The sequence below is a fragment of the Microtus ochrogaster genome, chromosome 8, assembly GCF_000317375.1.
Source record: "Microtus ochrogaster isolate Prairie Vole_2 chromosome 8, MicOch1.0, whole genome shotgun sequence".
Taxonomy (NCBI): domain Eukaryota; kingdom Metazoa; phylum Chordata; class Mammalia; order Rodentia; family Cricetidae; genus Microtus; species Microtus ochrogaster.
Window position 1 is genome coordinate 20946400 of NC_022015.1, and position 10942 is coordinate 20957341.

The following is a 10942-nucleotide window of genomic DNA, read 5'->3' on the forward strand; positions in this document are numbered from 1 at the left end:
CTCTGGACTTTAGCTTCCTCATTGGTAAAGTGGGGTTAGCATTCATGTAGTTATAAAGATGAAAGGATTTAAGGTATACAAAGTGACTAGATCCCTGGCTGGCACAGCCCATGTGATAACCCTTATTCTGTCAAATGATTGTGTATTTGCCTTGAGGGAAGGGCCCAGGAAAACCACCTCATCGGTAGCCTAAGAATGGAAGGCAGGAGTCGCACAGGATGCTGAGAGCAATGCTTTAGACTGGAGAGGCCACAGTGCCGTTAACAGTGAACATTTAGTTCATGTTAAAGCAGCAGCAATAACAGCCCCAGACTACACTGCCAGACCAGAATCTCCTTGAGGAGCAGAAAGAACAGAGAAGCAGTGCCTAGGTTTTAGGATTTGGGGAGACTGTGTCCAGCCCGAGGAGGTCAATGTCTCCTCACAGATGTCCTGGGAAGTCACAAGGTTTGGTGCCTGATGGTGGAGAACACAGGTGCATGAACTAGGTTCAAGAGAGGCAAGTTTGGCAGAGGTAGAAAGAACCAGGGTCCACTGGCTGCCATCTGAGGACCAGCGCTCTGTAAGGCCTCCGGGTTGTAGGCAGGATTGTTTTTATTTAACTGGTGGGTGAACCAGGATCAGGGAGGCCTCCCTGATAAAAGGAGGCCACAGAGCTCAGGCAACCACTGTCTTGTTGGTTTATTGCCTTCTGTGAGAAGCTCAGCTCTATTCAGAAACTTGCTGTTGGAAGCCTGGTGGACACAATAAAAAGGGAAAGAAACAGGAGACATTTGATAGAATTTGACATAGACCTGGCCTGAGAGAAAACAAGATGGTTGTTTTGTAAAAAGACTAAAAACAGGGACAAAATTACAGGATGGCGACTACTCAGACGTGTGCAGGGCAGTGAGGGTAGCTGTCGTGCCTACTGCGTTAGGCTATTGGCACAATAAAGTTAAATAATATGTATATAAGGTGATGCCTATGGGGTCTGTCTGCCACTTCGTGATGGCTGGCTGTGGTGGCCATCCTCACTGGCCTCAAACATCTCTAGGTCTGCAGAACAGAGGATGCTCGAAGCTTCTCAGCCTGCTGTGTGGCTAGACTTTGCGGTCCCTGCAGAAGTAGAAAGGGAAGTGGTGATCCCCCACTTCTCCCCAGCACCTGCCATGGTCTCACCGCAGCTCTGGTTCAGGTCCTGAGACTGGGGAAGGGGCGTCGGCGCGAAGAAATGAAATAGTGTCAATCACCAGTTGAGTTTCACACAAGAGGCTGGCCCGAATAGCTCCAGCCGTCTTTATTCATACCCCTAAAACAAACATGTTCTTCCCACCCTCCAATGTTAACTTCTAGCAAAACCAAATATGTCAAATATGTTTTTCCCCCCAACGTTTACATCAAAACATCTTAAAAAAAAAAAAAACCTCAATGCTTATCATTTTGCCAGCTTTGCCAAATATGGAGCCAGGTTCATCTTATCTTTACAAATCTAAAAGGTGATGCGCATAGGCACACATTATCAAGAACAGCAATATCATTCCAAACTTAACAAAGCATATTTACAGAAATAGGGGTAAACTACCACCAATCCCGTCAGCACTGAATCAGGACAGCTCCCAGGGTCAGAGTGACAGCTGATGTCCCCAGACCAGAAATCCGAGAAGCATCAGCTCCCAAAGAAATTTAGATGAAAACATTTGAGAAGAAAAAAATGGGGTTTCCAGGAATGATCACATCTGTCCCCTGTGTGACTGGCAAAATGACACAAAAAACCGCCAAGAGAATCGCTAATATTATGAGAGAGAAGACAGAGTGCAGGTCACGCTGTCCCAGCAGTACTCTGCGCTGTCTGGAAGTCCACTGGTGCTTGTTAAGGGACACTGACCCTCTCGGAGTCCCTGCCTCATCTGGAGACCCGAGGGACAAGCACTCATGTTCTGGTCTGAAACTAGGCCGCATGGCTCCCAACAAGCACCCTTGAGGCCCTGGTGAAAGGAGCAGATGAAGTGGAGGGGCAGGGCGAGAGGAAAAAGCCCTTTTTATTTTAATGGTGTGTGGGAGGCAGTTTGTAGCGCTAATGTCTCGGTGTAACACCTCAGGGTTATGCTGGTTGGCTTGCTCCCCACCCTGTGGATAACGCAGGATGTGGGTGCTGGTGGAGGCAGCAACAGGGTCCTGCGCATAACCCACAACCCCAGTGTGAACCTAGGGACAATCTGAAAGGCCCTGCTTGTTGACATGCTTGCGGTACGTCTTTCCTCTTACAGTGTGACCTCTATGAGGCCCGAGGTGGTAGCTTTTTGAAAGTGAGGGCCCTGCAGCCAGGTCTTCCCAGAAACATATTCTGAGGCTCGGGGATGTTCTGGAGAGCAAGGCTGGTTAGCAAGAGGAAAGTGATCTGGGCAGAAGGTAAGGGCTGGTTAGCACTTCCCTTCCGATGGAAAGAAACCTTCTCTTCAGGGAGGAGCCAGAGTCCCTGAGGAAGAGGAAGTAACCAAACTTCAGTGCGAAAATAGAGACTGCCAAGATTCCCCAGGGCGCCCTCCCCCCCAGGGCGCCCTCCCCCCCAGAGCGCCCTCCCCCCCAGGGCTGTGCACACTTAGAAATCTGTCAGGGAGGGAACCCGCCTTTCTGGGAAGAGATGTGTTGGCTCTGTGGAGCACCTGCCTGCGAGCCGCGCAGAGCTCCAGGGTTGCAGCTTTAGCGTGCTGTCACCTGTGCTGCTGACACAGTGGCCTCTGGGTCACCCCTGCTCCTGTCAGTCACCCCTGACCACACTCTTGCAGTAACCCTAAATTGGATTTTGATGCAGTTGCGACTTGGGTCTGTTTTGGGTTCACTTTCTGGGGTGATTCTATGTGTAGTATTGAGAAGTCTGTCACACACCAGCGAGGTGAACGGTGAGGCAGTTCTCTATAGATGCTTCCCTGACCTGGGAGTTTGGACACTAGTTGACCCCGTATGTAGGCTGGAACCCTAGGTAACACACCTCCTGTCCAGAGGGATTCTTGGAACACTCAGAAACACTCAGAGCTATTGCTGGCCGGCTGCATGTAGGCTAGAAGCGAGTGCATCAGCATTGGAAGGGGGCGGGCCTGGGTGGTACCCCACTATTCACTGCACAAATGTTCTGCAAGCCTAGAGAACTCCTGGCACGTGTGTAATGGTGACAGTAATCCTCACACAGTGCCATGCCTTGTATTGATGTAAGTGTATTCATTGTGGCAATAATCTGATGTGGTAGGTACTACTGTTAACGGCATCTTAGAGACAGGGAAGCCCAAGTGCTGAGGTATATTGATTAAACAATTGCCTAAATTCATCAGCTAGGGAGTGATGGAGCTGGGGTTCAAGGACAGGCACTTTGGTGCCAGGAGGCAACCTTGAACCACCTTGATAAACTATACTGCCTGTGCTTTCTAACCTGAGAGCATGGGGTTAATGAAGAGTTGACTGGTTTCCTGCAGAGCCTGTTTGGTCCCTAGCCTTTACTCCTCCCTTCCCACTTTTCCTGGCCTCTTTGAGGGCGAGTGAGGACAGTCCCAGGGCTTCGGATGCAGGAAGAAGAGGGAAGGGCTGACTCTGTGGAGGGCTTGGCTCTGTTGAGTATGAAGGAATTCTGGGCCCCAGGAGATGGTTGAGGCCCATACGTGCATCTGATTTCTCTCTCCTTCACTGCAGAGTGTCCAGTACAAGAGATGGACATTGTTTTCCTGATCGACGGCTCTGGCAGCATTGATCAAAGTGATTTTAGCCAGATGAAGGCCTTTGTCAAAACGCTGATGGGCCAGTTTGTGAGCACCAACACCTCGGTGAGTACCAGACAAGGTGGCCTGTGGAAGGGTGGCACAGATGTGGCCTCACACAGCCGGTGGAGGAGGAAGTCCGGAGGGGAAAGGAGAAGGGTGGGGAGGGAGGAATGGAAGGGTGAAGGACGGAAGGAGCCGAGGAGAGCCTGATCCTGGGGCTCCCTTGACTTTCGCAGTTCTCCCTGATGCAGTACTCAAACATCCTAAAGACCCACTTTACCTTCACCACATTCCGGAGCAGCTCGAACCCCCAGAGCCTGGTGGATTCCATCGTCCAGCTGCAGGGCCTGACGTTCACAGCCACAGCCATCCAGGAAGTGGTGTGAGTCCTTCCTGGGTGTCCACACCTCTGCTTCATGTTGAGTCAGCAGAGTTCTTAGCTCTCCTCTGGAGGCTCTGGAGGACCATTGGGGAGAGGGTCGGCTGTAGGCAGACTGCTTTCCAGAGTGCAGTTCCCATGCCTGCGTGAGACTGGACTTCTCTGCAGCTACTTCCCCTACGCCTGGTTCTAGGAACCTCAACAAACCTTTTCTTCTATTCATCTGGTCAGCACTGGAGCCAGGTGGTCCCTGCAAACTCACTTAAGGTGGTGGGTCTGGCAGAGGGTGCGGTTCTCCTGTGGAGGAGTGAGACTGAGTGTTCGGGATCCTTGTTTTTCTGCGCATCCTTGGGTGGTGCGCTAAAATGTGCTAGGATCATCCCAGGCAAGAGATCCTCTGATTAAATGCACTCGCTCAATTTCATAGCGGCTCTTGTGCCTTGGAAAAAAGATAGAAACCCCGAAGCGTAGCACCCCTCCTTGAGCCCCTCCTCAAGCCCTCAATGCTTTCCCGCTGCAGGGCCTTGAGAGGGAAAGTATATGAAGTGAATTGACAGTGGCTCAGCGCTCCAGGCCAATATCCCAGAATGCACTGCAGCTCTCCAGCGGCCCATACCCCAGAGCCAGTCTCATCTTAGCACGGAATTCAGCTATTGCTTGATTCATTCCAGCGCTAAGCTAATTTTCTTCTCTTCTTCCTCCCCCTCTTCCTCCTTCCCTTCTTTCTTCTTTCCCTTAAGACATTTCATTTTAAAAAGACAAAATGGCAGCGCTGGTGCTGTGTCTTAGTCTTAGCATTTAATAGGGAGTGGAATCCCTCTAGGCCTAGCCCTTGGGAGGTGGAGACAGGAGGATCAAAAGGTCAGTGTTAGCCTAGGTTGACTTTGTGATCCGCTTGGGATGTCTGAGACCAGTTCAGCTAGTCATTCGTAAGACCTTACGTCAAACCACAGCTCACAAACTCCATAACGGTGGCAAGGTTACAGGATTAAGGGTTACCCATAATTCCTCTAGACATTCTAGCATACAGAATATCAGAAACAAAAAGTGATACATTCAAATGAATCAATAAATTCCACCTGCCCGACACAGCTCAAATTCTATCATTTGCCTTTATGCAGACTGATGGTATATGGTCACAACAGGGTGAAAGCAGATTTTCCTCTATTTTTAAAGGAAAACTTAAATTTATAGCATGTTCCATGTTTTGCTACAGTTTTGACTTTTACTTTTCAACAAAGGAGCCGAAGAAGCCGTTATGTTTTGTTGAATTCCCTCCCTAATGTTGGACAATTGGGTGTTTTCTAGCCTTGTCTTCGGCAGGTGTATGGTATGTTCTGGACTTGACTGTGACAGTGCACAGTTCCCTTATAAGCGTTTGTTAAAGCTATGACCTGACCGGCACTCACTCACCCACAGGCCATTCACGGTCATGTAATCTCTCCAATAACCAGGCGCCATTTGTTTCAGTTGCCAAATCTGGTGGCTTCAACAACACATATTCTTTCCTCCTAGTCCAAAGAGGGTCCAGCTGTTTCTGCAGATGTTCTTTTATATAGCCAGAACCCAGAGAGCTCCTTCCGATGCCTGGTGCTCAGGAAGGCCTGGCTGGAGGGACTGGGCTCAGCTGGGGCTCAGCTGGGATGGGTGGGCTTGTGTCTGCCTGTGGTTTCTTCCCGTGGGCTGCTCCTGACACCTCTGACAGAGCAGCCAGACTTCTCTCACGGCGACTTAAAAGTGTAGCCGGTAGCCATGTGTCTACATCCACTAGGAGAGCACTTGCCTGGCAGTGAGAAATGAGTTCCTGCATTGCTCTGGGTGGAAGTGAGTCACGTCACGCCCGGTTCTCTGTGTGAGAAGACAGAGTTTTAGAGCATGGTCAGGGCACAATTGCTACCAGTTTGCTCGGACAGAATCAGAAGCTCAGAGAGGTTAAGTGGCACGTACAGAGGTGTCTGACTCCAGAGCTGCTCTGCACCGCACTGCCTCTAGGAATGGAGTTCTGTGGTAGAGAGACTTTAGTAAATATCTAATATGAATGTCTTTACTATTTTCTTTGTTTCTAGTTTAGCTTTCTAAAAGGAAACCTTTTATCTTTTCCTTCCTTCCCCCCCTTTTTTTGGGGGGGTGTTTGTGGAATGGGTAAGAAGGAAGGGGATAGGTGTGAGAGTCAGGGTGAGGGTGTGTGTGTCCCAGATCTCGCTGTGTAGCCTAAGCCTGGCCAGCCTGGAGCTCATCCTCCTCCTGTCTCCATCTCCAAAGATTTGGACTGCAGTCCTGCATCATCACTGCTAATGCCAGGGAGTTCCACAGCGTGCCCTGCAGGGTCTTTCTGACGTAACCAGATGAGCTCCCGTCTTTGTAGGTTGCCTTTCCAGGATCAATTCTGTCTCCATAGTCTTTTCTCTTCATTCTCTGACAGGAAAGAGCTATTTCATAGCAAGAATGGGGCCCGCAAAAATGCCAAGAAGATCCTCATTGTCATCACGGATGGGCAGAAATACAGAGACCCCATGCAGTACAGTGATGTCATCCCCGAGGCAGAGAAAGCTAAGATCACTCGCTATGCTATTGGGGTACAGTCTCCTTCTCCTCGTCTCCCTCAGACCAGCCTGTCTTCACCCAGTGAAGGCTCAGTGGGTTTCTACTGCTTCGATGCCTCTCTGCTGCAGGTGGGGGATGCCTTCCAGGAACCCAGTGCCCTGCAGGAGCTGAACACCATTGGCTCAGCTCCCCCGCAGGACCACGTTTTCAAGGTGAACAACTTTGTAGCACTCGGTAGCATCCAGAAGCAGCTCCAGGAGAAAATCTTTACCATTGAGGGTGAGTGGGGGCAAGCTCCTGCCTTGGGGTTGAAGGGATTGCTACCAATTGCCCTCTGTAATCTTGATGTTATCCTTATTTATGTCACCCCCCCCCCAATGCCCTATAGAGCTCAGGCCCCAGACCCTACTGTGTTCTGAGTCCTCACGTTCGCATAGCTTTGGAGAATCTAAGTGACATGCTTCCCTGCAGGGACTCAATCAGGGACAAGCAGCTCCTTTCAGCATGAGATGTCCCAAGAAGGTTTCAGTGCGGCTTTCACCATGGTAGGTGGAACAGACATCAACTCTGGGCCTTCTGTGGGCGGGATGGGGCCCAGAAGGGACCAGGAGCAGATCTGACCTTAAGTCCTCTGACTGAATGAAGAGTATCATCCACGGTTCTTAGAGTGCGGGGGACAAAGGCGAGCAGGAGACAGCCAGAGCTTGAATTTTCATGGGACACACATTGTAGCGGGTAGAGGCCACACACAAAGCTCTCTCAGACTCTCCTGGATACTGGGGTAGAGGACCCTGACTGATGAGGAAGGGCAGCCCCGGGAAGGTCTGGGACCGATTACTGCAGTTATGGGGGGGAGAGCTGTTGAAATGATTCTGGGGAAGAACAAAGCTCTTATGCTAGGAAAGGAAGGGTGGACACAGCAGGGGCACAGTGAGTTAGGGACAGTGAGCAGCTGGAGGCCTAGGAGGGCCCAGAGCACACTGACCAGAGAGAAAGCAGTGCAGTAAGACTTGTCTGAAAGCTGTGTGCCCAGTGCATCTAAAGAGATTTTCTTCTAATAAGTTGGGCTGAGTAGAGCGTGGCAGAAGGGAACCGGGTTTGTTTGGAACTGGTCACTGGGGCTATGTCAAAGGGCCATTGAGCACTTTTGGTGTTTTTACATTTCTAAGTTCTCTATAATCCAGAGTCTAGAAATGAATACGGAATGCAGGGGAGCGTGAAGCATTGCTACCCGAGGGTGCTGACAGAGACCTTACAACGTTGTGACGAGCGTGGCTTTGTCATAGAGGAGCTGAGAGAGGGGCGGGGGTGGTCAGGACAAGGTCCCCTCTGTCTGAGAACAGAGATTCACTGCCAAGATTCAACTGAGAAGTGACCCAGATGACATTCTAAGGGGACCAGTGATGGTTTACTAGCATATTGATGCCTTCATGCTGGGTTTGGGGAGGCCTGATGCCGGGATGGGAGAAGGTAGAGCAAATGGCAGGAGCCTAGGAGGCAGAACTCCTAGGAGGAAGGGTAACAGGGCTGACAAGGGCAAGGACAATGTATTGAGAGACTAAGGAGTTAAGGCGTAGAGACAGCTAGTGAAAGCTAAGGAAGAAGAAAAATTAAAATGACAGTTGGGGACAGGCTTCTTTGGATTAGGCTGGCACCCTGCTCCAGCCTGCTCAGCCCTGGGATCCTTTCTTCCCAGGATGGACCAGTTCTGGGATCTGTGGGAAGCTTCAGCTGGTCTGGAGGTGCCTTCCTATACCCCAAAAATATGAGACCCACCTTCATCAGCATGTCTCAGGAGAACGTGGACATGCGGGATGCTTACCTGGGTAAGAAGAGGCTGTGGGAGGAGGAGGGGCAGGACAAGCTGCTGGAAGACAGGAAAAGCCTTGGTGCTGAGGTCTGGGCCCCTCAGGTTACTCCACCGCACTGGCCTTTCGGAAGGGGGTCTACAGCCTTGTCCTGGGAGCCCCTCGCCACCAGCACACGGGGAAGGTTGTCATCTTTACCCAGGAATCTAGGCAATGGAGGCCCAAGTCTGAAGTCAGCGGGACACAGGTTGGTATGGAAGAAGCCAGAGTGGAGTTTGAGAGTGGGCAGTGTGGCCAGGGTGGAGAAGGAGGAGATGAAGGGGCTTTGGAGCCCACAGGGGAAGCTGTGGTACTGGGACAGGGGCAGGGCCTCGCCCAGATGGGGCATCTGTAAGATGACTTCAGGCTTGGCCTACCAGATCGGCTCCTACTTTGGGGCCTCCCTCTGCTCTGTGGACATGGATGGAGATGGCAGCACTGACCTGGTCCTGATTGGGGCCCCCCATTACTATGAGAAGACCAGAGGGGGGCAGGTGTCTGTGTGCCCCATGACCAGTGGGGTAAGTGGTGAAGCATCCTGCCTGGTGGTCTGTGGGTGTGGGTGGAGGGCTGCCCAGGTCAGGTCTGACTCTGGCTTTGTCTGCAGAGGAGCAGGTGGCAGTGTGAGGCCACTCTCCACGGGGAGCAGGGCCATCCTTGGGGCCGCTTTGGAGCAGCCCTGACAGTGCTAGGGGACGTGAATGGGGACCGTGTGACAGATGTGGCTATTGGAGCACCTGGAGAGGAAGAGAACATGGGGGCCGTGTACATATTTCATGGAGCCTCAAAACTGGATGTCAACCCCTCGCCCAGCCAGGTGAGGCCTTGTCGTCGGCCTCTTCTACTTCATTCCCCTCTCCACGTCTTGGGTTGGTTAGTCCGTCTGGCTGCTGGTGACAGCCACTGTCTCTTTTCACAGTCTCTCAGTAGTCTGCTCCTCCGCACTGAGCACCCAGCATCTCTGGGCCGATCCAGCCTACGCTCTACTGAGGACTGCTTTCTAAGAGACTAAGCTGGGAACTTAAACTCTTGAGTCAAATCCCTGGCAATAGCAACCATCATTTGCTTCATGTTCTTTGTCTGAACGATTGCTTCAGATTCTGCAAGCTTTAGTTTTTTCCTGTGTAACAGAAATGATCAGGCCAACTCCTTCCTGTAAGGATAACACGTACACTGAGCGCACTGAGCACTCCATCTACCACACATTTTCTGGATGACCATACACATGATGAACAAACTACTTTAATCCTATGTCTGTATATTTATTCCACTGCTGCTTATACCCTCAGGGCAAGCTGGACTTGTAAGAGGGCCCCCTTCTCTCTTTCTGAGGGTCTCCTCAGGACCCCCCCCCCCCCCCCCCGCCCACTGTTTCCTTTCACCTCCTAACCCTTCATTTCTCCTTTAGCAACCCCTGGATACCATCATCTGTAGGTTTTTCTTCTTTTCTCTTCTTGATCAGCGGGTCACTGGCTCCCAGCTCTCCCTGAGGCTCAAGTATTTTGGGCAGTCACTAAGTGGAGGTCAAGACCTTACCCAGGACGGCCTGGTGGACCTGGCCGTGGGAGCCCAGGGACACGTGCTACTGCTTAGGTGAGAACCCACCCACACCCCACCCGGTCCGCCATGTCCAAGTCACTTGTGCTGGTCCTTCTCCGAGAGATCAGCACCACATCCTCACCCTTTGTTTATGTCCCCAGGAGTCTGCCTTTGCTCAAAGTGGAGATTGCTATAAGATTTGACCCCGCGGAGGTGGCAAAAGCTGTGTACCAGTGCTGGAAAAAGATTCCCACTGTCCTTGAAGCTGGGAAGGCCACTGTCTGTCTCACTATCAGCAAAGGGTCACCTGACCAGTTAGGTGGGTGGTTTCCTAAAATTGGGTCCAACATCGCCCCCTTTCGAGGCCTCTAAGGCTCTGTAGAGGGCAGAGAAAGCCCAGGAACACTAAACTCTTGACCTTTCCCGAGCTGCGTGAGTCAGGGCCTGAGTTCTTTTTTTTTTTCCTCTTCATGCACCCAGGCCTATGGTCTCCTGTAGGAAGACCCACAGCCTGTCTCTTCTCCTCCCCACTTCAGCCTCTGTCCCTGCTTAAGCTACCACATCTCTGGTTACCTGCACTGAAGCAGACTCTCTCAGTGGCCCTCACACCTCTCCTTATCCCTCTCACCAATGAGAAACTAGGCTTGATTGGTCCCAAAATGTGAGCCCAGGATCCTTGCCCCAACACTTAACACCCTTACACTGCTTATTATCTGTCTATCTATCTATCTATCTATCATCTATCTATCTATCTATCTATCTATCTATCTATCTATCTATCTATCTACCTGTCATCTATCTATCTATCTATCTGTCTATCCATCTATCGTCTATCTATCTATCTATCTATCTATCTATCTATCTATCTATCTATCTACCTGTCATCTATCTATCTATCTATC

General features: G+C 51.0%; 1 protein-coding gene across 1 annotated transcript in view; it reads left to right on the forward strand.

The window, feature by feature from the left end:
- Itgad (integrin subunit alpha D) overlaps nt 1-10942 on the forward strand; it is a 28781-nt gene that overhangs the window by 5393 nt on the left and 12446 nt on the right. Inside the window, exons 6-16 of the mRNA XM_005351944.1 lie at nt 3664-3794; nt 3968-4113; nt 6533-6686; nt 6783-6933; nt 7126-7199; nt 8351-8480; nt 8567-8709; nt 8882-9022; nt 9109-9318; nt 9964-10094; nt 10202-10359. Coding sequence (XP_005352001.1) covers nt 3664-3794; nt 3968-4113; nt 6533-6686; nt 6783-6933; nt 7126-7199; nt 8351-8480; nt 8567-8709; nt 8882-9022; nt 9109-9318; nt 9964-10094; nt 10202-10359 — 1569 coding nt within the window. The remainder of the gene's footprint in view (nt 1-3663; nt 3795-3967; nt 4114-6532; nt 6687-6782; nt 6934-7125; nt 7200-8350; nt 8481-8566; nt 8710-8881; nt 9023-9108; nt 9319-9963; nt 10095-10201; nt 10360-10942) is intronic.